Source organism: Lagenorhynchus albirostris, chromosome 4, assembly GCF_949774975.1.
Source record: "Lagenorhynchus albirostris chromosome 4, mLagAlb1.1, whole genome shotgun sequence".
In the NCBI taxonomy this organism is placed as follows: Eukaryota; Metazoa; Chordata; class Mammalia; order Artiodactyla; family Delphinidae; genus Lagenorhynchus; species Lagenorhynchus albirostris.
In genome coordinates this window covers 117,559,158-117,585,953 of record NC_083098.1, presented here as the reverse complement: position 1 = coordinate 117,585,953, position 26,796 = coordinate 117,559,158, and the positions used below count along the sequence as shown (strand labels likewise).

The window sequence follows — 26,796 nt, the reverse complement described above, 5'->3', positions numbered from 1 at the left end:
GCCATTTACCTATTTTGCGATTTGTGACAGGGCGACCGCGGGGAGGCAGGGCATCCTGGAAGAGGGGATCGAGGGGAGCCTGGAGCCCCTGGACCAAAGGTCAGTTATTCTCACACTGGAAACAACATTCTCTGGTTTGGAAATGTGTGCCACTTACTTTAGAACATGCAACTAAAATAAAATTATTCAAGGGGTATTAAAACAGCCAAAATCACAAATAATTCATTGAAATTCACACCAATTCGTTATTTTCTAAAAAGGGTTTTACAATTCAACTTTTCCAGTTTACTCTGTTCTGTTCAGTCAACAAATTAATAACACATCCAAATATAAATCGGGAGGTACTGTCACACTAACACCTTAGCACTCGATGTATATTAAAACCTACTGAGGAAAATGTGGAACCGTGTTGTGTTAGTTTCTATGGTAATTTGATGGTGTGTAACACCTTGAAAGTATGAGAGCTAAGGATTTATTTGACTTTTCAATCTATTCCTCTAAACTTCCTGCAAACTAGTATGGTAACACTTTATTTTAATAACCCATCCTAGAGACACAGGAAATGATTTACTCTTTGATGAAAAGGAAATTTATGCAAACACTGTTGAGACTAATGAGAATTAGTCACAGAACTCTTCCCATCCGCTGATGGGTGGACAGTCTTCAGAATTATAATGGCATGAAGGTTGGTGGAGAGACCAGGGAGTGAACTAATGATACGGTGATAATACCTATGTTCAGTGTTGTAACAGCCTACATTATATGGAGTCATATACTGAGGCAGTTAAAATAAAGTGTTTCCATTTTTCTGTATTATCCTGAGTCACTGCTAATTTCTTTTTTTTCTGTTCTTATCTCCCTCTGTCATGTTCTCTTTTTCATCTTCATATTCTTCTATAATAGGGGAAACAAGGTGAATCAGGAACTAGAGGCCCAAAGGGGTCAAAGGTCAGTAATTGGGTAACCATTTTAATGTAACATGAGGCTGTCACGTAACATGTGTCTCTTCCACAGAGAATCATGTTTTAGATTAAACTCTTTCACACGCTGGGGTTGCAGTAATTTCGTCCCTATGGTGATATCTCAGAACAGTTGGTTTGTTTCATCTTGTTTGTTTTGTGTTCTGTGCTTCAGACCATTCTTTATGAGAAATTGTATTTCCTGTTTCATATGTATAGCTTATTTGGAAAAAATTAAGTACTTTACTTAAATTATATACAGTATAATCTTATTTTTTATTTCCTGGCTATCTTTGTGATAAATGTTCAGATTATACTTTGCTTTCAAGTCAGTTGACTCCCTTCATTCCATTAAAATTTCACCACTAATTGAAATTCTCTCCTTTATCATGCTCTTTATATAGTACCTGCAATAATCTATATACTACTAGCAGAATCATGTTATTAATCATGTTATTAATCATGCTAATAATGTGGAAAATGGGGAAAACAGCAGAAATTAATAATTCCCCATTCACAGCAAAATTTTATTATTATGGTCAATGTTATTAGCATAATGTGGATAGAAAAATTATAATCCCTTTTCCTGCTCATCTTCACTGGTCCTTATCCAGTTTATAAGAAAGACATATAGAAATGCTTTGAATTCTATTTAGCAAAAGGGCCCTGTAAATTTTAGGCTATTTTAAAGAACCTTCAAATCTACCCAGGTTCAAATCTCTTCTCCAAAATTTCTGTTTCAACTTCTGAAAATGTTGAGTGTTCTCAGTGATGCATTTGCAGTTTGAGGTTTAGATGATTCCTGGTGTCTCTTGGCGGGGATGGGAGGTAGTCATCACACCATAAATGGACATTTAGAGACTTTCATGTTGCATTGAAAAAAAGAGAAAGCTGTGTTTGCCCAGATCTTGACCTTCAGCCCCGCCAACCTGGTCCAGCTAGCTGCTGTCCACTTCAGCACTTTCTGAGGGCTGAGACCTATACCTCTAGAAAACTTTTCCTTAGATCTTCATCATCAGAGGGAGGCCCTGCTGGTGACCTTTCCCTCCTAAATCTCCCTAGGATGACTTCTCAGAAAACAGACAACCCAATTAATTGGTTGCCTCTTTTCCCCCTTGCCCCAAATCTCTTCATATACAGGCAGGAACATAGCTCAGTCTGAGAGGTAAAATCTTGCTCTGGGTGTCATAGAAACCACTTGCTTTGCTTTTCAAGATCCCTAGGAAGCAAGTTACCATATGTATTGTTGTTTCAAAATACTCTGTCATCTGAAGGGGGAAGTTTAATTCACTTCGGGGGGCATCTTAAAGAAGCATTTGCCATGTCAGTGGTTATTGTATTTCTAGTTGTTATTTTCCACTTCAGAAGTTCATATTAAAAGTGTTGCTGTGTGGTGTTAAATACATCCTTAGATTTGAGATATTTCTGGACTGTTGGCCTCACTACTAACTCGGTTTTCTTCTCTTTTCACTGGGGAAAGGGTGACCGTGGAGACAAAGGGGACTCTGGAGCCCTGGGACCAAGGGTGAGTGTGTCTCATCTACTCTTTTGGCCTCCAACAAGCCTAGATTTGAAGTGTGTGTCTATGTGGCTTTTCACAAGGCACTTGGACTAATAATACCCAACAATAGCGCTGGACGTAGACTACTGTGACTATTCCTGCTACTCCCCCCTTTCTTCTTATTTTTTATTGTAGTCACCAGGAGCACTGAGTATATAGACCGGAACACGTAAGATAAGCCCATAAGGAGAAGGTCTAAAGAACTCTTTCTATCTACTTCCCCTCTGCCAAATGAGCAATAGCAAGCCCATAGCCATCCACCTAATAGAAATTTCCACTTTTCAATTAACTCAATTAAAAAGAAAGCAATAGTCCATATTTTCAGAACCTTTTTAAAGCACAGGCAGGGAATTAGGACATGACTAATGGAAATTCAGTGGCAGAGCTACTGAGTAGGATAGACATCTTAAAAATATTTGTTCCCTCCTTATAGGTGCTGTTCAAATATATATATATATATTTGTTCCCTATTTGCTTCCATTTTAATGGAATTCTATTCCTGTTAGGAAAGCCAAGCATTTCCTACAGTACAGTGTTCCATCTTCTTAAAAAATGAAGAAGCAATCTATGAGGTGTAGATGAGGAGAGAGAGGTCAGGAGTTGCTTTAATAAATGTGGATAAAGCCAACAAAATTTTGCAAGTCAAGTCAGATTAGCCTACACATTATAATTTTTAGGAAACAGCTTTTGAGATTGAATTGTATTTCTTTTTTATCCAATTTAATATATTTAACCTACCACAGACAGGAAGTTAGAAGTAGTTTGCCTCCTTTGAAATAAGGACAAACTTTGAACATGATTATTTATTCTAAAGTACATTTGGGCCTTAGTCGGGAATCGATGGTCAGAGAGAGCTGTTCGCTGCTATTTCTGTTTTCGCCACAGTCCCTTCTTCATCCTAGCCTAACCCCCGTGCTGTTCTCTTGGCTGATTTTTTCATAGGGTCCACCTGGTCAAAAGGGAGATCAAGGAGCCACCGAGATCATAGACTACAACGGCAACCTCCACGAAGCCTTGCAGGCAAGTGACTGCTCCCTGCCCTGACACAGACAATGACACTGATGAGACCCTTGTAATGTGTGTAACTATCAGCTTCCACCCCCCACCTCAGATCTCAGAGGGCTCCACCGCTCAAAGCACAACTTCTCCCTGATCTCCTGAACCCATCTTCTTCTCCCTGCCCCAGTTTATCCTCTTTATTTCCTAGCATTTTTCAATCTTTCCTTCTCTTTCCCTTCTACCTTCAGATGTGCTTTAGTCAGTCTCATCTTAAATCTTGTACTGGTTTTGCCAAGCTTTGTCTCCTTGCTTGATAACGTGAACCTAGCAAAGCCATTAAGAGCCCTGTGGCTCTGGAGTTTGAGCTGCCTGGGTTCACATCTCTTGCTTACTAAGTGCATGAGCTAGGGTTGTTGTGAGTAGATGACTAAGTACATATTATACACTTAGAACAGTGCCTAGCACATAATAAGTCTCTTATAGGTATTTCTTGCTACCGCTCCTGTTCAATTCTTTTTCTTCTGTTAACAAAAAGCCATAGACTGTGTGGCTTGTCTCCATCACCTTTGCTTCCTATTTATCCTCTTCATACTTGAGCCGCATTGTAGCTTGTACCATTATTTTGTTGAAATTTCTCTTATAAAGGTCAGCAATAACCTCTAGGTCAAGCCCATTGTACTCATCACTCTTGACTTTTACGTGACATTATACTAAACCACCTTCCTTTTGAAACTCTTTCTTTCTGGTTTCTCCAACCTTCTACTCTCATTTCTTCCAGTTTTCTTCTTGGATGGATCCACTCTATTTTAGTATTTCCAATTTCTCTGTCCACCCCCTAATTCTGGGTATTCTCAAGTCTCTGATCTTTTCTTGGTATAATCACTCCCTTTGTGTTCTTTCCCATGATGCCTTCCAAATCTTTCACCTCCAGGTCTGATCTGCATATACCTCTAGCTTCCCAGGAATATTTCCACTGTGGATGCAACACTGCCTTGTCAACCCTCACCAATACATACAATTATACTGGTTACCTTTCACACCTACCAAATGATCCCCTTTCCTAACTAACCAGTTTCTGTTAGTGAAACCACAAGTTTTCTAATTTCTTGAGATGGAAACTTTAGTGTCATTTAAAAACTATTCTTTGTCCTTCATCCTTTATATCTCACCAGAAGCTACTGTTTCCTTTTTCAAAGTATCTCTTGAGGCTGCCCCACTCTCTCCGTTCCCGGCTAGGTCTACATGTTGTTTATATCAGTTCTAATACTGCAATGAGCCCTTAACCAATTCCTCTACCCCTAGTGCCTCCTTGCTCTTCTAATCTTTTCCTATATATCACTCCAAGGTTAATTTTCCTAAACTATCACTATTTTGATGACTCTAATCTGTTCGGAAACCTAAGTGACCCTCTTGCCTACTCTATCAAGCCCAAACTCCTCCATCTGACTTTTAAGGCCCTATAACCCTGCCTTTCCTGTACAGAATTTTTTATTTCTCCACAACATATTTATCATATCTATAAAAATAACCATCTTTTTATCTGGTTCATCCATTTTCTTTCATTCATCCATCTAAATCCTATCCAACAATTCACTGCTGCCACCCAGGTGAATTTCTCCTCTGAATCCTTTTAAATATTAGCAGTCAGGACCCAGTAGTTTAACATTTAATTATTCTGAAATTCCACAATTTACTTTAGTTTTGCCTCTTACCAGATTGTAAATTACTTGTTGACAGGAAACTCATCTTATGCTTATTTTATCTCCCCCAATGTGTCTGACCCAGGTCTAGGCATGTAAATATTAAATAAACTTATTGGTTGAATTCGTAAGTATACTTCATTCATATGCACAATCCATGTTTTTGCTTGAAAGCCAAATTAGTTGTTTTAAATATTTTCCATTTTGTACTTGTTTGATTTTTTTTCCACCCGTATGATTTCACTAACATTATCTAATTATGGTAGATCTACATTTCTATGGGTCCTTTGTTACAACTATCATTTTTAAATAGTAAAGCATTTATTAAATAGTTTTTACAGAATCCATCTTCAGCCTTGTATTTTTCTGTTCTTTTTATTCTTTTTCTTCTGGTAAAGCACATAGAGACACATACTTACTGCTTAGAGAAACATTACTTGGGCAGTGTGTTCGATCAACAGCTTGAATTAGGGTTCCTCAGTGCAAGTGGACTAGACTCAAGCAGTAGCCTCTGGGCTGTTGTCAAATTCTAGTTTGACAGTTTTTCTAAATTGTTCCCTTTTTCCCACAAGTTGATAACTGCATGTATAAAGAAAGAGAAAGAACAGGAAGTTTTTGTTACTTACTATGTTGTCAGAGTTCTTACTTCTAAAATATAGGGTCACATTTTTCATCTTTATTAGCAAGATTGTATATTTCCCTTAAACTGCTTCCAGTGGCACCATAATTCTTACAACTGCCTTTAAGAGGTATCCACTCTCTTATCTTTCAAGATATGCTCCTATGTTATTGGCCATGGCCATTTTCTGGAAAGACTGTGGAAGAGTTTTAAAGCCTTTACATGAACAGAGCCTGGCATGAAGCAAGCTACCCTCAGTCTAAAACTGAAATCTGCTTTGATTTCCCCTCTGTTACTAACTAGCTGAGTCACTTTGGGGAAATCACATAATGTATCTATATTTCATTGATCTGATCTGTAAAATGAGGATGATTTGGAATGGATTTTTTCTAAGAGTCCATAAAATCTAATAGGGTTATTTTTTTAGGAGCTCCTGAATACTCTTTGTTGATGTGCCAAAACACACTGTACTTTTTAAAAAACTCTAACACCTACATCTTGATATGAAAGAATAGATGTGCTCAGTTTCTTTTTTCACCTCGAGTTCTATATGACTGTAAACCAGTCAGTATCCATCACAGCCAACTAGTTCATGTTTATACCTCAACCTAAAGATTTATTATTCTTAGGGGGGTTGTTTAGGCAACTATGTGTTGTGCTTGTAAATAGCTTATAGGTTTTTTTTTTCACTTCAAAACTATTTGTTTTTCCAATATAGTACTCTAGTGAATTAAGAGTCGCCAATAAATAAACTAAATAGCCATTAGATTGAGAGGAAGGAATAGACATTTGTTCTTCTAGTTCTCTAATCAGTGATGGATATTCAGTTTTGCAAATTCCATTTCACTATTGCCTCCTCTAGAAAAAATCTGCCCCAAAATCTGGATACTTAGATAAATAAGTGCATATTACAATTATAAAAATATCACTTAGAAATGTAAAATTTTACTGTTGCCTCTACTGAAAATTGTTACAGGTATACCTCCTTTTATTGCACTTCACTTTATTGCAATTCGAAGATACTGCATTTTTTTACAAATGGAAAGTTTATGGCAACCCTGTGCCAAGCAAGTCTATTGGTTCCACTTTTCCAACCGCATTTGCTCACTTCATGTCTCTCTGCCGCATTTTGGTAATTCTCACAACATGTCAAATTTGTTAATTTTGATTATATTTGTTATGGTGATCTGTGATCTTTTTTTTTTTTCCTGGCTGTGCCTCATGGCTTGCAGGATCTTAGTTCCCCAACTGGGGATCAAACCTGGGCCCATGGCAGTGAAAGGGCTGAGTCCTAACCACTGGACCACCAGGGAATTCCCTGTGATCAGCGATCCTTGATGTTACTATTGCAAAAAGACTATGACTCTCTGAAGGCTCAGATGATGGTTAGCATTTTTTTAGCAATAAAGTTTTTTTATTGAAGTATAGTTGATGTACAATATTATGTAAGTTCCAGGTGAGCAATACATAAAGTGATTTACTGTTTTTAAGGGTTATACTTCATTTATAGTTATTATAAAATATTGGCTATATTCCCTGTGTTGTACAATATATCCTTGAGCAATAAAGTATTTTTCGATTAGGGTATGTACACTTTTTTTAGACATAATGTTATTGCACACTTAATAGACTACAGTACAGTTTAAACAAAACTTTTATATGCACTGGGAAACCAAAATTCGTGTGACTTGCTTTATTACGACATTCACTTTATTTCGGTGGTCTGAAACCCTAACCCGCAATATCTGAGGTATGCCCGTATTTACATGAGCATTTGTCATAAGCCGTTTATTTTGATTTTTATTTAAGGTGATTATGTTTCCACAATTAGCAGTAAAACCTTTCATTTCCTACCTCAAGCTTTTAAAGTTTCTCAACACCATATAAACTAAACCTCTTCTCTAGTGTAAATCAGGGGTGATTTTAAGCTTGCATCATTATGAGACGTGAAAGAAAATAATTTTTAATTCTACAGAGATTCACATAAGCATCTCAGAGAATAAATCGCAAAGCATCCTGCTAGCCTTCAACCAATTTACAGCTTCTTTAACTCATGCCTCCCATTTCACATCATGCCTCAGTAGAGAATGACATGTCTTTCTCCATCACTACCAAAAATTCTGGTTTTCAAGTCATTACTGAAGTTCAACAGAGAACCCTGCTGAGTTTATGTAGTTTTAACTTAGAGGAACCAGATACGAGAAATCCAAAGTAAGCCAACATCTTTAGGACGTCTCTGAGTGTCTGCCCACTGGTTCTTCAAGATGGCAGTTCAAACTATGTTTTTGAGTAGTTAGCTTAGTTTTCTATCATTTGTTCTTCTGTTAACTGGGTGGAACCTGCCATGTATAATTTTTAGGTCTCACAAATATAGTTATTTAACAAGCTTATTTAAACCCCTCCTGTTATAGTTCAGTTTCCAATAATAATGTTCTTTTATTTAGGCAACTCATTTTAAAACATGTTGTTATCCTTGAACTTTAAAAAAAAACAAGCTAGTTTTGTGCTTAGGTGGAAAATGAATCATACATGGCTCAGGTTGGAAAACCTCTGAGACTTTAAATTTTAAACTCCTTCCCTCTCCAAGGTTTTATGTTTTTACTGTCTAGTTAAAAGTGTTATTTATAATTGGAAAGTAATGATAAAGAAATTATTTCTACTCTCTACTTTTCTAATAGCCTTTTTTAAATGACTCGTCTACCCATATAGGAGCAAAGAAGTAGCTTTCTCATAACCGTAAATTCAACTCTTGGTTTAGGTGAATCCCTTAAGAATAAAATAAGTAGTGCCTTATGTTACATAGATATGATGGTATAAAAATCTGGGCCTTAACTTTTTTATAACCTTGCCCCAGTTTGTGGCCGTTTTGCCTTCTATCTTAGAAGCACTGGTTATTTTTTCCTACCCTGTCTTCTCTGAAGCTGTAATGACCGTGATTGATCTTATCATGGAATACAAACTTGAACCATCTGTACACGGGCATAAATGTATTGTTTTCTAAGGAATGATGCACCATATCACTAAAAACTCAAGTGTTTGAAGTGAGATGGGTGGATGATGTTAAGATTATTTTTTACAACAACGACAATAAAAAACAGCACCAACACCTTGAATTAGAAATTGGAAGGGAGCAGTAGAAGACAAAAAGATGGAGTTAAACCGATAGTCACAAGTTTACGTGTAATTGGACAGTGTTTGTCTAGGACCAGAGCTCCTAATGGAAAATGTTCTCTCCCCTAAAATCGCATAAAGTGGTACAGGCATTACAGAACTTTTTGTACAGCACTTAGACTAGAAAATCTTAAAACAAAAATGGTTTGTGGATTGGGGATTGGTTGTTTTAGAAATTCATACTTTGAGAGAATATATTTTGGTACAGTATTCAAGCCCTTTACATTAAGAAACAAGGCGAATCCCATGTCAATTCCTGTCTTAGTCATGGCACACACACACAGACACACACAAACACACAGACACACACACGCTAATTATAATGCACCAATTGAGATACAAACTAAAAGAAAAAAATATTACTTATACAATGAGATATTTCCGTTTTCTCTAATCAAAGTACTCTAGAAATGGAGTTTTTATGAATAGGAAAGTTTCTCAGCTCCCAATTCTGCCACCAGTGTACACCATTTTACTTCATAATTTAAATCAGTGAATTAAAATGTTGACATTTCTTTTTTCTTTTTCCATAGATTTTTAAATAAAATTCTGAAAAGAATTTTTAAAAGAATTTTTACAATCTATGGTATTCGTTTGAAGATAAGATATGTTTTTAGGATCTTGTCAATTCCTTATAAGACATCAGTCTTGCCAAAATATATTCAAAATCTTATTTCAGAAATGTATTACTGTACTTTGGCACACAAATTAGGTAACTCTGTCTTTATCAATACATTTTCCCAACAGAGGATTACCACCTTAACAGTCACGGTAACTCCTATTGCATGATTTCTGTGGTTTGTGACTTTGTATTCGGTGTTGATGCATGCCAGTAATAATAGTACTAATGTAGCCATTGTTTTTATCTGATATTTAATGTTATGTTTTCTTATATTAGTAACCTTTTACAACATTTGCCCCAGTTGAATCACTTTGTCTGCTTAGTAAAAAAGTCAAAAAAAAATTTTATTGTTATTTTTCTTAAAAGTCTTTGGCTTTATCTTAATCATATGGCTTTGTTCTTTAGTGTTTGGGAAATCAAAGCCTTTGTCGGGGGGCGGGGGGAAGGAGAGAAGTGTTTCTAGAAACACAGGATATATTAGGAAGTTAATTCAACCCCAAAAGATGTATGTGGGACATGGCAGCAATTTTACATTGTCTTACAAATCAACTCTAGAGCATTATTTTAACCTAAATGTGTTGATTTTTTTCTGCATATAAGTAGGTAGTTTTTATAATTCCCTAACCAGTGAAATGTTTCCTCTTTGCATATCAATACTGGAGGATATTTGATTATGATGGAAATTAGGGAGGTGTGGAGTGTACTTAGTATTTAAAGCATACAATTTATTACAGATACTATCTTTTAAAACTTTAAAACTTTGTCTTTTCTGGATTTAGGGTCCCCCTGGACCACCTGGACCTCAAGGACTACAAGGGCCAAAGGTTATTCTTTATTTTACTTGTTTCCGTTTACTACATATGGTACAAAGAATCCCATATTAAATATATGTATCTCTGAAAATCAATCTTACAAAATACTGGAGGAGCTGAGATCAACAATATTGCTTAAGAGAGCTGAGAATAGAAATAGAGCTGAGAATAGAAATTGAGGTCTGGGACTTCCCTGGTGGCGCAGTGGTTGAGAGTCCACCTGCTGATGCAGGGGACACGGGTTCATGCCCCGGTCCGGGAAGATCCCACATGCCACGGAGCGGCTGGGCCCGTGAGCCATGGCCGCTGAGACTGCGCGTCCGGAGCCTGTGCTCCACAACGGGAGAGGCCACAACAGTGAGAGGCCCGTGTACCGCAAAAAAAAAAACAAAAACAGAAATTGAGGTCTGGGCTGAAGGAAGAGGGATCAGAAAAAAGAAAAATTAGGAAAGAAGGGAGAGAAATAGAAATGGCATTAAATTTAGAAGGAGGATATTCAGATAAACAGAATATTAAACAAAGGAAAAACAAGTTTTACAGAAATTGTAAGTGTAAAGAAACACTAAATGTGGTGTATGGAAAAAGGCAAATATTTAAATTGAAGGAAAATTTACTCTGACACCAAATAAGTTCCTTTCCTTCAATCCTTTCATAATAAAAAGAACAAGAAAAGCTTCAGCATGACGCATTCGCAAATGACAATTTTAGGAATCACTTTCAGTCATTTTATAACACATCCTGCTATATATATTCAAACATTCTGCCATTTAAATTTCATCTAATAGAACATACCAACTATGAACAGTAGAAAGCAAATTACTTGATTTATCTAAAATTTACTGGTAATGTTAGCTTTTTCCCTCCAAACTTAAGCTTATGAAACCACGTTCGATCAATTAATACATGGCCAGCGATTCTGGCTTTTCAGAACTGAGCTACGCGTGTTGAAATACGACTTTCATCATTGGGTTTTTTGTAGGAGATTCAAGTGGTGTCAAAATCCATCTTTTGTTTATGCCTTTAGGCAGTTTATTTGCTAAATCTACCTCATACACACACATGCACACACACCACATACACACATATCAGCTTTTGTACTTTTTCAAGATACTTAAAAACTGAAAGCTAGCACATAGAAATAATTATTTTTCTATTATTAAAAGGAATATGCAGTAAAATATTACTGAGGTCCTTGGCTATGTGAGATATATTTAGAACATAGAGGCTAATTTCAAACAGATTTCATGTATAACATTACTGTACGTTTGGGGATTTTTTATTTTCTATTTCTCCACCACATTCTGCTCCCTAAGAGATATAACACAAAAAATGCTCCAATCATATGCAGTCTTTATCCCTGGTAAGCAAGTTGGCCTGGATCCCTATTCTTTAGTATCTTGGTGAGCTGGACTAGAAAACCTAGAAGGAAATCTGTAGATTTCCTTTTTCCTCTGTGTAGAGTCAACCAAGGTCTAAGTTCCTTGCTTTATGCCCCCACTTGACTAAATCTCCGGAAGCAAAATTGTCCTCAATGCTAAATATGTACCTTATTCCATACAAACCTCAAAACCTTCTGGGACTTGACTCTTCTTTATAGCCCAAAGGCCTACAGAAGCCCCAAAAGCACTTGACCCAAAGAAAGCTACCTAGCTACCTAGCCAAGAAAGCTATATCATTAAAACCTACATCCCCTGTGTTTTATAATCCAATTGCTATTCATTTATTAATTACATTAATCAACAATTAATTTGGGGCCTCTATTCCATGGTAAATACTGATATCTAGTAAAGATACTAGGATATAGCAAGGGGTTTTATTTTATTTATTTATTTTTGTCTACGTTGGTTCTATTGTTACTGCACGCAGGCTTTCTTTAGTTGCGGCGTGCAGGGGCTACTCTTCGTTGCAGTGCACAGGCTTCTCATTGTGGTGGCTTCTCTTGTTGTGGAGCACGGGCTCTAGGCTCATGGGCTCCAGTAGTTGTGGCTCGCGGGCTCTAGAGCACAGGCTCAGTAGTTGTGGCACACGGGCTTAGTTGCTCCGCGGCATGTGGGATCTTCCCGGACCAGGGCTCGAACCTGTGTCCCCTGCATTGGCAGGCGGATTCTTAACCACTGCGCCACCAGCGAAGCCCAGCAAGGGGTTTTAACAAGGAGCTTTTAGCCCAACGATGGAGAAAGGCAAGTAAAGGCACAATTATTAATAAACAGAGTAAGTGCATTGGTTAAGATGTGTACAGGAAGGCTCCTCTCTGCCTTGGGGTCAAGGATGACTTCGAGCTGAAACTGAAAGGCAGGAAGAAATTGGCCAAGTGAATGTCTAGACAAGTAGGGTGGGAGAAGGTTGTTAGTCATACTCCCTTACCTCTTACCATGCCACCCTTCCCACTATGCCAGCACTCTGGCCCACCTCGTACACGCCACAATGATCTTGTAATTGAGATCTTGGCTTAGTTGATACAGTCCTTCATGCTTTCCATTATCTCCCCTTGAGAAGGTTGGGATAATTGCCGGGAGTTGTGCCTATGACCAAGAGTCAACAAATTCAGCACGAGGCAAACATAAAACCCATTCTCACTCAGGACACACAGCCTCAGACTGAATGGGAACCTATTCAAATTAGCATTCCTCCTTCCTTTATCAAACAAGGACTGTTTGACTTCTTATACATCAAACAACTCTTTACAAACTACTTTTGGTGGGTGCAGGATAAATGAATAACTCATGAATTATATTTTCCTTTAAACATTTGTGGGTCACATTTTGAAGGGAAAAGCATAGCAACCATTACTGGACCCAGAGTGCTGACAAGTATTCAGACTGCATGAAACTAGGGCTTAGCCAGTTGCATCCAACCTTAACAGACTTGTTGGTGGCAAAATAAATGTTGCCGCTACCACAAAGAGCAGGAAATCTGGAATTTTTTAAAAAAGGATTTTTTTCTTTTTTTTTTTTCATGTGTTTGTCATGCCTTCCTTTAACATTTGGAAGGCTCAGATTTCACACTATGACCAATAGCTCTTAAAGTTCTAACCAGGGAAAGCAACTCTAACCATTTCAATATTGTGGTTTATAACATCACCAAACAAGCCTTTCTAGAAAAATACAGCCTCAAGTCAGTTCCCTTGGAAATCTGTCTGCGAGGCAGGCTACTCACACACTCCAAGGAATTGTTTTTACAAAGTTTCCGAGGTGTGGGCATCAGAGAGATTTATAATGGGGTCCACATAAATGACCCATTGATATAAAATAATATCTTGCCTTTCAAAGAATTTGTTCAGTACCTTTCCAATTGAAAAGTAACTGGACATTTGTTGTTTGAATAAATCTCTAGCACATTGTTTAAATTTGTCTTTAATGGAACATCTTCAGTTAAGAAAAAATAAATCCATCTATTTTGGGTTTGTCAAGGGTTCTAATAAATCACAATATGAATAGTAAATTCAGTTTGTTCCTAGCATAGTATAGGAAATTGAATTGATCCAAAAGTAATTTTCTGTGGATTAAGATATTATCTGATATATTATATCCTTCAGTGAGGCTTATCTGGAAATAGCACATTCACAATCATTATGAATTTGTATTCACGGTTCAAACACTGCCAGGTTAAATATTATAAACATATGGGGCCTTTCATTTTACTCTTTCTTGAGTTAACTACCATGGTTTTGCTTTTTTCTCAAATTGGAAAATAAGAGAAATCATACAGAATTTTAAGGAGGAAAAAATTAACTAGCTGAGGCGTATAGGTTGTTCCTGGAGGATATGGTCAGCCATCAGATGATTTCAGTTTTCTTTCACCAAATTCTTATAGTCTGAATCTCACACGAGGGGAAAAAATAAAAACACTGAATCTTAGCGATATGTAAGTATTACTATACATAACATTCAAAAAAATGTTATTTTGGAATTCCCCAGTGGTCCAGTGGTTAAGACTCTGGGCTTCCACTGCAGGGGGTACAGGTTCGATCCCTGGTGGGGGAACTAAGATCCTGCATGCCACACAGTGTGGCCAAAAGAAAAAAAAACATTATTTCACTTTGTATAGTCATGTGGTATGATGTAATAGCGTACTTGAATTATGATGCATTTGCTGAAAGTTAAATTGTACTGTTACCAACTAGCATCATTTTTTGCCTCATTTTTACTTAGTGTAGTATGCTACCAATAATAAATAAGAAGCTAGCCATCAATTTTTATCTTAACAGGGAGAGCCAGGATCTCCAGGAGTCCCAGGAGTTGATGGAGAGCAGGTAATTTTCAAAGACATATACTGTCATTTAAAGCATCATTATTGATGACCTTTTGTTATAGGTTTGAAGACCAAAAGGCATGAGTGTTGATTTATGATATTCTCTTTTTTTTTTCCTTACCTTCTGTTCTAGAGACTACATTAACTTTAAAAAGCAATTGGTTTTATATTAGGCATTAGTTTTCTTTGTACAAACATGCAAGTTATATGATGCTTTAGATTTACCTTAATAATCCCTATCAATCTACCAATGACATCTCTGTGAATTTTTATTGTACTTGTAAGATAATTACCAATTTAGTAAGAATTGCCTAATTCTTGTCAGTGAATACAAATAATTCAAGATTTAAAGCTGTGACGGTAGTTTCCACAAAATTAGATATTGCTTACATGTGTAATTTTGACATTGTTGTCTTTTCCCAAATAAAGATTGTACCTAATTTTCTAGATCATTAGAAAAGACAGAAACAAGCAGGACACTTGTAGCTTTGTAGAATATGGCAGTATCTCCGAGGGTTTCCCCTAAAACAGAGGTTGACAAACATTTTCTATAAAGGGCCAGATAGTAAATGTTTTAGGCTTTTCAGGCCATAGACATTCTCTATCAGATTTTTTGAATGCCACTTAAATTTTGTTTTAAACATTCAGCCTGTACAAAAACAATTCCTGGGCTGGATTTGGCCTGTAAGCCATGGTTTGCCAACCCCTGGTAGAAATGAATCTGACTAGGAGAGTGTGGACAGTATTCAAAATTCAGAATCTAATCACAAGGATGAGTTTCAAGATTTTTGATGTTTTCTGGGCTTCCATTATTTACCTAAGAAATGGCTAAAATCAAGAAGATCATAAGAAATCAAAGACATTCTTGATACAGTTTGTGAAATATCCCTCTCAGGAGATAGAATTAGATAAGAAAATTACGAGAAGCGTTATTTTAATATCAGAGTTGTATATTGAAATCATATAACATCACACTAAATTAACATGTGGTAGTTATAAAAGAGACTTTAGATGATCTGCTATATCCATCAGAGGTCACATTAGCATTTAAAAATCTGATGGTATTACCTCCCCCAGTTAGTCTTTATAAATAATTTGACATACATAATGACATACTACATGGTATGTCATCCCTACAGATACAATAGCTGAATTTTTTTTCTATAGGCTTCACAAGGTCTTCTTCTACTACTAGGTCCAGTGGGTTGGCGCTCCTGCTGCTCTCTTTTACTAGATTCCTGAAACCAACCAGGATCTGATTAACTATAAGATCCATCTATCTATTTAGGTACCTACCCACCCACCCACCTAGTGGGTGACTCTGAAGTAGGTGCTATGAAACAAATATACGTAACAAGAAAAGACAAGTTCCTGTCCTTAAGTAGTTTTTGTTTTTTGGTTTTTGTTTTTTTGTTTTTTTGCGGTACGCGGGCCTCTCACTGTTGTGGCGTCTCCCGATGCGGAGCACAGGCTCCGGACGCGCAGGCTCAGCGGCCATGGCTCACGGGCCTAGCCGCTCCGCGGCATGTGGGATCTTCCCGGACCGGGGCACGAACCCGTGTCCCCTGCATCGGCAGGTGGACTCTCAACCACTGTGCCACCAGGGAAGCCCACTTAAGTAGTTTTTAGTATAGAAAATATGAACAGGTTAGTGCAACCAGGGATCCCTATAACCATAACTAAAATAACTATGATCATCTCTGCTGAAGGATGGGCCATCTGGTCATACTGCAGTGAACCTCCTTAGATGAAAATGCTTAACGATATACATTAATTTCAGTATTAGTATCACAAAATTCCTATTTTTTTGCATTCAAAATACACATATATCTGTTTCCTCACTGTAAAAAGGGAATAAAAATCACATCTTGGATCACCTCATAGAGATGTCACGAGAACAAAATAATAACACTGGAAAAGTGGAAGTATTTCTAAGTATTAATTGAGCATTAGTATATACTGAATGATCTACCTGTCTGTAGATGGGACCATTGAAAACTGTTGGTGATTGGAACCTCTGCCTGCATTTAATGGGAATAGAGGGATATAATGAGTGGAGATGTGAAAAATTTATTTGGACCTTTGTTACTATAACACTAGGTCCTGCTTCAAAATGTATATTGTGCATTAAACCCATTAATTTGTTTTCAGGACTGGTGATACAGAATTAGCTGCCAGGTAAAAATGTGGAATCAGGAGAAATGATGTCAACACTTACATTCCTGCTTTTCATACTTAAATGGCCTAAGTAATAGAATTTAATCTCTTCCATTACAAGAGGAAATAGTATTGATTCAATGTAGAAGTTTGCTATAAGAGATAACTCTACCTAAAAATGAAAATCAGAATCATCTCAGCCTGAGGCCCATCTATTGGCAAAAGTAATCTGGAATTCTATTTTCCCTATTATGTAACCATCCATGGTCAGTATGATTCTTAAGTGCAAACCATATCATTTGTAGGGACTCAAAGGTTCAAAGGGAGACATGGGGGACCCAGGTATGCCAGGTGAAAAAGGAGGAATTGGACTTCCTGGATTACCGGTATGTTTATATTTTTAAAGATGTATTCATATTAAGATAAATTAAATAACCAGAAAATAGTTGTATTATTAGCTGCAGTCTCATCTAATGGTTCATTTAATATTTTTATTATTAAATATTTGAGGTGTTTTTGGTTAATTACTACAACTAAGGCTCTAGAAGAAATTTTAAAGCATCTAACCAAATGAATTATAAAATAAACCTTTATGCTTTCCTGAATTATTTTCACTAGAAGATAGTAAAATAAATAGAGTTGGTCATTAATGTAGGATGTAACTGATCCTTTTAAAATAAACAATAATAAAAAAACCTAAAAAATACAAAATAATTAAAAAAACAAATTACACTGGAAGTGTTCTCCTTATGTTACAATATTATGGGATGGTGTTTTTATGGTTTCCCCCATAATTTTAACTGAGAATTTGGAGAGGGAAATGTAGAAAAATGTAGGGAAAAAAATATAGAAAACCTCACCGCCCTAGATCATTTTTTAAAACAAGGAAATGTGTAAATAAGTGTCAGTGAAAACGAAGTTAAAGGACTGCTATTTAAAGTCAGCACCACCATTAAAAATATAACAGTTATAATTGGATATATTTAGCAATGTATAAGTTTAACCAATCAAGCATAACTTAGTTTCATTTACTTTATAATTTATTTCACATATCATGCACAATCCTAGGGATTTGAGGAAGCTTGATGTTTAGCTTGAGGCTAAAATGCAAGGGGATAAATCCTTCTCTTACATTATCATGTGCATGATATTATAAAAATTTCAAGAGGATGATGGATTTGGGGAGAAAATTCAGCTGTTCCTTACTTGACCAGCTCAACTCTTAATGGTTATTTGTAGGGTGCCAATGGAATGAAAGGAGAAAAAGGAGACTCGGGATTGCCAGGTCCTCAGGGTCCTTCCGTAAGTGCATGGGGGCTGAACTTCCATGGTTCCCGAAAAACTCTGAAATGGGCCAATTATTCACCGACTTCAACCTGTGCCAGATGGCTTATCAACAGTAGAAAGGCCATGAACCTCTTGGTCTGTCAAACTGTAGAAGAAATATCCGTCAGCCTTGTACAGCGAGAGACAAAAGTGTCTCAGAGGTCTGAGTTAGAAGCGATTTTTCAGAGGACTATCTAATCCCAAGGAGAAAATCAGTGGTTTTCCCAGAATGCTTTTGGATAGAGCTCTGTGAATGTAGAACCTACGTTCTTTTTTTCTCCAGAGCCCTGTTGTTGCTTAGTGAAATATTTGAGAGTTTAATAGTAGTTGTAGCATTATAGCATTTCTTGGTAATCAGTTGCTTCCTTTTCTTTTAATGTACTTTTGATTTATTCTGGCTTTTGTAGAACAACTGTATTTTTTTTAAGTTTTTTTATTCTCACGAAGGAATTTCCAAATGTAGAGAATCAAATGCATCACTTCTTCCAGTATCCTTCTTCCTCTGCAACCATTAATGGCCTTAGCAGAAGCCCAGCATGAGATTCAAGCCCAACTGCCTTATCTAAATGAAGTAACCAAATTCATGTTTATTTTTCGGACATGCAGATCATAGGCCCACCAGGCCCACCAGGTCCCCATGGCCCACCAGGCCCCATGGTAAGTGTCCCTTCTCTCCAAAACATAATCATTTGTTTAAGAGCATGCTACCAGAGGAAACATGAACACACCCCTCAAAACAGCCAGCTTGTATGTTGTACTACTCTCTGTGGAATGGACAAAAATAGGGGGTGCTTTTCTGATTGTAAAAGTGTTGTCTTTCACTCTCCCAGGCACATCTATTGGAAAGAGATAGGGTAGTTTTGTGATAGGAAAGTTGAATAAACAGATTTGGCAAGCTTTACTCCACTCTTAGGGTATGAACATTGGAAAATCATTTTAACCAACCACTGTTCTAGGCCATTAATAGCATAACAAGATTAATAATTGTAGCCATTAATGAATGTTTCTAACCAACTTTGAGGATTGAGACCCTTTAATGAAATGTTCAGTAAGAACATTTAGAAAATAATATGATAAAAATTGTCTCACTTCCACAGATGATATATATTGTTGGATCTTTTTCTTTTCACTTTTAAATACTTCTGTAAATACAGTGTTTACTGCAAGTATCCCTCAGTGACCAGTGGAGGCAATGACTGTGTCCTCATAGAACTTATGTTCGGTGAGGAAGGTAGCCATTAAACCAGGATAATTCTCCAAATGTCTACCTAATGACAGTTTTGTTAAGGCTAGAACTAGAAGGCAGAATGCTTCAAATGCTTTTGACTAGGATGGGTTGGGAACAAGTCAGGCAGTCTCTAAGGTCACATTTGTCTCGACAGTGTCCCGATAAACCATATGTCTTCAATCATAGAGATTAAATAAACTGTCGGTCACTCTTTCCTCCTGTTGTGCTCCAAGAAAGAACATCGTTGGAATGATCTAAACCACAGAGCGTAGCCTCAGACCCAATCATCTATTTCTTACTAAGTGCCGTTTCTATTTCATACCACAAAACAATTATAATTAATCTGATTTTCTTAAAACTAAATAGTGCTTTAAGAATCAAGCAAGTGGCATACTTTTGGCGTTTTTATACTCCCGCCACTTTAAGTTAGAAAATTACATTTTAAAATGCTATATCCATTCATATCATAAAATTAATTAGTTTAAAGGAATTTAAAACCATTTCTAAAATTAAATAAGAATACTTGATAAAATGGCCATTTCCTGAAAATGTTTATCCATAACATATCCAAAGGGAAAATATTATTCCAGTGTAGACATATGTAACAAATATCTATGTATTGCTTGCTTAAAAAAAAAAAATCAAAACTTTTTCCTACTGTTGTATGATTTTGCTGATGAGTATTCAAATACTCCTGTCTCCAAATGGTTCATTTAAATGACTTGAAAGTTTAAAGCAATCCACAGTAATCTTTAGTTAATTTAGGCTGATTAATTCATCTCTATACTTAGATTTTCCACAAAATACAGGGGAAAAGCCCTGATTCATGAATGTGTTGTGACTTCCTTCCACTGGTAAATAATTGTTACAAGAGCCTTGAATAATTCATCTTTGGAAAAATGAATGCATTCTAAATAATAATGTTTAGCACTCCTGTACTAGAATCCTTTTCTTAGCCTTGAAGAAATAATGCAACAGGGTTCCAAACTTGACTGTCATCTCCTCATTTTCTTGCTCCTTTAGATTTCTTAAAACCTTGGGTCTAGAGCAGTTAGTAATTGAAAAGGTCTCCTCTTCACTGGTACTTAAAGTTCAAAATTTTTTTAGCAAATTTTAAACTCATAAGCTATCTCACATATTCCACCTAGATTTTTTTAAATAGGGATTTGAGAAAGAGAAGTAGTGTGGGTCCACAAACACTTTTTTTTTTTCCTTCCATATAACCCTGGCAGATTCCCCCCTCCCTCTCACAGGTATTTAGCAGAAAGAATTGCTGTTAATGAATTTCCTATTACAGAGGAATCCAAGAGCTAGAAGGAACTTTCACTAGGTATTAACATCCGCTGGCCTGCCTCTAGCTATAGCTCAAACAAAAAGATTCTTGTTATACATCTCTTTTGTTACTTTATATAATAGATAATAGTCACTTCTGCTGGGAAAAAGTGAATCAATTCTTAATTAAAAGCTGTGTTTTCCATTTTCAGGGACCCCATGGACTTCCTGGACCAAAGGTAATCCAACAAATCCCTTGATTATTTGATGGCTGTTTCATTGTTAATCGTGGGGAAGCATGACAGAAGCATGTCTGTCCTGTCTTATTTATTTGTCAAATAATGTTGATAATCTTTAAGCCTTTAAGTATCCAGATGTTTAAATTTCACAACAACGAATGACTTATAACAAATTTAAGTGATATTACCTAGAGATGAATTAGTCCTCATTTTGCCTTTTTCCTTGTCACTATGTAAGTTCCTTAAGTTACTAATCATAATATACTCAAAATCAACATTCTAAAAGGGAAAAAAAAAAAAGTGAATCTGATGACATTCTCAGACTAGTCCAGATGCTCTTTCTTAGTATGGTATCTTTAGTTGTATATTCAGATGTTATTAGTTGATACTTCTTGCTTGTCATATAGCAGTACTGCATCTAAATGCTTTAATTATCCAGCATCTTAATGTTGTACTCCCCCAGAGGTCACATCACATACACATATTCTGTACTCTGAATTAACAAGAGAACAATGGAGAATATCCCTTCCTTTTGAGAATTATTGCAGTTTGTATTGTGAAGATGGATGAAAGTGCATTCTTTGCCTTTGTGTAGACCGAGAAGACACCTTGGAGGATTAAAATGAGCCCTGAAAGACATGCTGCTTCTTTCAGTGAGCATATGTGATGAGGACGTATGTTCTGATCTCAGCTTTGCCACTGACAGGCTGTGTCACCTTGGGGAGATTATATACCTTCTCTAATCCTTCATTTACTCAGCTAGGTAACTTACGTCAGAGTGTTGTGATGATTTAATGAGGTATGATTATAGAACACTTCACAGAATATCCAGTGCAGCTGTTAATAAAGACCCAATTAACGTCAGTTGTTATTGTAATCTTGTGTTTTGATGCTTTGTTCTGAACAGAAGAATTGATCTAGTCCTCAAGGCTGCTTGAGAAAAGGTTCCATGACTCTTGCAACCTCCTCAGTAGTGAGTTGATGCATTTAAATGGAGAGGGGGTGAGGGGACACATAAATGCAGTGTTGGCCCTAAAAATCAGAAAGCCTAGAGGCGGCCCACCCTCTCCTCTGAGCACTCCCGCTGACCCCCCAGCTTTAGGGGTGGCAGAGGGATTGGTCTGACTCCAGAAACCTGAGTTTCCTTTTTGAGATGAAGCAGGTGACTCAGCCGAGAAAGGAAAGAGTTCGTGCCTCTTCATTCTTCTTAGAATGCCTTCCCTTCTGATAAGGCCAGTGATCGACCGCGTCTCAGTGGCGTGGATTATAGTTTAGGGTAAGAACATTTTTGTTGGGGTCGAAAGAGAGCTTATCTATCAGCTCTGTGGTCTAGGTACTTATCTAGCCTTCTTGGGCCTCCTTCCCCACGCTGGACTAAATAATATTTCCTCTGTTGACTTCTGTTTGGATTTTAAGGTACCACTAAAAACCAGATTAATTGTAATGACTCAGGCCAAAGCCACCAAGATTGAGTTTCTAATTCTATGAGTGATTCAGTTGCCCCGTCACCATTACATTAATAGATGCCCAAGATCCTTCTGATATCTACAGGGCAATGGTTCACTTTGCCTACACTTAACTTCCATTGTTATTTAAATCATAGATTTCAGAGAATTATAAAGTTGAAAACATCTCATAGCTTACCTGTGCTAGTTCCTTGATTTTATAGATAATAAACTATACGCTCAGGAGATTTAGGTTATTTGCTCTAAATTACTGTGCCAATTAAACGACAGATCTGGGACCAGAATTTAGGTTCAGAGTTGAAATTTGAAATTTTTGCCCCAGAATTTGATTGTTTAAACTTACCTTCTCAGTTAATGCCCATTCCTATCAATGCATGATTCCTCACCAAAGAACTTCATAGCCTACCAAGGCTGCCCTGCCTGTTCATCATCTTAAGATCACTTGCTGAATGAAAGTCCACACACATGCAAAGCCCTGAATCTCAAGTTTAGACCAGTTAACTGCAGTTGACTGCGGAGCCTTGGCTTTAATCTCACATTGACTCTAGCTCTGGGACATTCCCAGGATCACACTTTACCAACCATAGAATATTTGGCTTTCCTACAGTGGCAGCATTACAGACTCCCTCTCCTCAGAGCTGCCAAACTCCATTAGGTCATGCCAATGTGTTTATTATTTTGTGACCCCTTTGAAAGTTCCAATATATAGCATGGTTCCATGGATGACTCTAGCTCACTGTTTCCTAGAATTTCCTGATGAGAAGAATCACCTGGGAGACATTAAAAATACCATTCCTGTGCTGCTATGGTCCAGGTGGTGCCCTGGACTCTTTAACAAGTACTGCACTGATTTGCACCATCAAGCAAACGGGGGAAATACTGCCCAGATTAATAATCCCTCCTGCCATGTAAGCATAACCTCTCCCCTCTCCCACCTCTACCACTCAGGACTCTATAGGGCATTTAAAACTGAAATCATCTTCCTTCCACAAGTCTTTCAAGATTTTCTTGATGAAATTAATATCTGTACTTAAAAGCTGAAAAGGGAACAGGTCAGAATTCTATTTCTAACATGCTGCTGCCGATAGAAAATAGTGTATTACATTCTTAGGTTTTTAAAAACAGAGTCAAGAGAATTTATCACTTATCATGGCTTTTGTATCGTCACCTTAAGTTAAATTCAAACCTACTTTATTCTGAGATTGGACAGATAGACAGTTAGTAAAGCCACATGTAAGTTCTGTGATCTTCACATTCTCTCCTAGGATTGGCTCTTTGTTGTCTGTTCTATTGATTAATCCTTGTAGGGACCTGACTTGCAATGTCAGTGAATGAGGATTCACCAAATGGCATTACTTCAAAAGTCAGTTGCTACATTTTTAGCTCATTCCCCTGGGCAAAATGCTTAAAGGCTTAAAATATTCATATATATAACACTGTCCTGCATATTCCAGTTTTCCATTCCAGCAGAGTGAGTCTTTCCTGCTCAGCCTCCTTCAGTATCCTCCACTCCGATTGTCTTTGATTTACTTGGTCAGAACAATGTAGCATAACACCAATTACCTTGATGTAAAACTGAAAAATTCGAAGCTCAGACATATACATTTTGCTTGTAAGGAGCACACTTTCTCAGGAGTTCTGCTTCCTAGAATATTATTTAATTGTCAATTTCAGTTTGTTAATTCTTAAAATTTTTTAGATTATTTTTGAACTGATGCAAGACAAATCTAGCCTGACTCTGCTGTTACCTAAAACTGGAATCTGCAACCATTTCAGAGACTGGCTCTCTTCTCTCGAAGTTGAAACACCCATGATAGCAACCAAAATCGGCATTTGCTTTTGCATTTAGGGTGAACCAGGGTTAAATGGTGTTAAAGGATTGAAGGGTGAACCAGGTCAAAAGGGTGACAGAGGACCCCTTGGTCTTCCAGTAAGTAAAGAAAACTTTCCATTTCAGTGCAAATCTCAGACTTTTCTTTCTACCCTAAGTAAGAACTCTGGTTTACTCAGTGACCATCTTATGGTTGAGATTTCTGTAACTGGAAAACATACTGTGTTTGCACAGAGCTCGGCCCAGTTTTGTTTTCTCTGATGTCTGCTCTTGTGTCAGAGGAAGACCCCGTAACAAACAATACCATAAATGTTCTGTCGTTCAATTACATACATGCCAACCTTCCTCTTTTAACGCTGACAATTCTTCTCCCATCACCCTCCCCTTTAAAAAATTATTATGCAGATTATTTCATAATTTCTCCCAAATGTTTTTATTATTTAGTGTAGTGTCAAATCCTCCCTCAATTTTTATTTTTTCTTCTTCAATGCCAAAAACCATAGCCCCCTGTTAGTGGAAGGTATGCAATTGGCCATTGTTGAAGGCGTGGGGTCAGTGCCGTGGTTCCTTACATTAATCAATCATATTGTGGTCTAAATGTTGTATGTCGTTTGTGCTGGAAATGCCCTCTTATGAGGTTCTTGCGGCAATAATGGATAGTATGGAAGAAGTATTTTGCAGTTATTTAGAGATTTTGATTTTTAATGAAAAGGAGATTTCCAACTTTCATGCACTTTATGCTAGTCTTCTTACCACAACCACTAAAAAGATATTTTTAAATGATTATTAAATATGAGGGTTTTTCTGTTTGTTTGGTTTTTTTTGGCTGCACCGTGCAGCATGCAGGATCTTAGCTCCCTGACCAGGGATCGAACTTGTGTCCCCTGCAGTGGAAGCACAGAGTCCTAACCACTGGACCGCCAGGGAATTCCTAAATATAAGTTTTAGTTTCAAGCTTTTCATATGCTGTTTATTCAGTGAATGCAGATAAAAGTCAGTAAAGAACACTATAGATTACATTATTAAAATATGACATAAAATTGGTAATAGAAAATAGTTTATCCAGGTCTCCATAAAAAAATTGGTGACTACTTATTTTATTTTTCCCACAAGTACTGTATTCTAAGTACTAAAGTATTCCTCTTGATAGCCGATGCCTTACATAGATCAGGCACTTCGTAGATGCTTAATATGTATTCATTTATTGAATGATGTAAGCCTTATATTAGAGTATAGGTTAAATCACACCAATTAGATCATGCCACAGGTATAAAACCTAAAACCTGTATAATATGTGTGAGTCATTAATTCACATAAATATAATGTTATATAATCAGTGCAAAAATTTTATCATCCCCCTATTTATTTTTAAATTTTAATAATGATGACTCTGAAGAAAGTATCAAAAAGCAAAAGAAAATTTGGATTTCTATTTTATTTAAACCCTCAATCTGATTTCTTTAAAGTTTGCCCTAATTTCAAATCTAGGACTAGTGGTCATTTTTATGTAACATTTAGCCGAAAGCTCTACATATGCTAGCATTAAGCGAATGATAACACACGTATTTTTTTTTAATTTTAATCATTGCTAAGTAAATTGAATTTTGCAGTTATAATCTGACTCACAATAGGATTGTACAGAAGGAATTGTAAAATAAAAAATGAAAAGTACCCCCCAAAATGTATGGCATAGCATCATTTGTAGAGTTTGCAGCTGGAATACATTTTTTTCTTCCATTTTGTATTATTAACTACATCTGAAGCATAAAATGGGGAAATAGTTCTGCAACCTTGCCAAGAGATGTATAGAACTAGTGCATTGTCTTTCTTAAATACTCCTTGATCAAATCAACATTTTTAAAGGACTATAAATAAACATTGGAGTTTTGAGATACAAAAGCCATAGCAAAAAAGTATTTGCGCTTATAATTGAAAAAACAAGCATCGAAATTGTCATCTTTTGGTCATACGTTATGCATAGCCTAGAGTTGAAGGGAAAGAAAAGCATGCATTGCCTGAGAACAACATTCCATTTTTAAAGCATTTCCCATTCAGACTTTGATGCTTGATTACTTGAAGTGAGCTGAGGGACAATGTTGTTTGGGACAGTTATTTCTTTTTGGACTCATGAAGTTTTTCTGGCTTTTTCCTGTTCCTAGAAGTCCCTCTAGTGGTGACTAATGTGAACATAGTGAGAACAATCCAGAAAACAATGAGTATCGTCTGTGTAAAATCCAGAGTCACCCTGACATGTTAAAAGTCTGCATTTGTTATTCACAAATGCTATTTTAACAAGTAAAACGAGAGCTGTTTTCTTCTCCTCTGAAATTCTAACTTGATTGATTATTATAATGAGCCCTTTCCTAGAAGATCGGCCATTATTTTTTTTTCAGAACCAAAAGAAATATATTGTGAATGGCACAGTCTTTAGAAAATTAATTTCATACGGAAATTAGCAACCCAGACTGTTACTGGTAACTATTTTAAAGCCCACTTTATAAACCTCATTCACTTGATTTCTAAGTAAGAATTTATCAAATGGAAATGTCATAAAAATGCCATCATCTGTGGGGTGTTTATTGT

At 36.7% G+C, this 26,796-nt stretch overlaps 1 protein-coding gene across 1 annotated transcript in view; it reads left to right on the top strand.

The window, feature by feature from the left end:
- The window catches only part of COL25A1 (collagen type XXV alpha 1 chain), a 452,466-nt gene that overhangs the window by 415,757 nt on the left and 9,913 nt on the right, over positions 1–26,796 (top strand). Inside the window, exons 20-29 of the mRNA XM_060147387.1 lie at positions 31–99; positions 2,440–2,484; positions 3,463–3,540; positions 10,411–10,455; positions 14,651–14,695; positions 17,157–17,237; positions 18,091–18,153; positions 18,784–18,834; positions 20,890–20,916; positions 24,232–24,312. Of these exons, the coding sequence (XP_060003370.1) occupies positions 31–99; positions 2,440–2,484; positions 3,463–3,540; positions 10,411–10,455; positions 14,651–14,695; positions 17,157–17,237; positions 18,091–18,153; positions 18,784–18,834; positions 20,890–20,916; positions 24,232–24,312 (585 nt within the window). The remainder of the gene's footprint in view (positions 1–30; positions 100–2,439; positions 2,485–3,462; positions 3,541–10,410; positions 10,456–14,650; positions 14,696–17,156; positions 17,238–18,090; positions 18,154–18,783; positions 18,835–20,889; positions 20,917–24,231; positions 24,313–26,796) is intronic.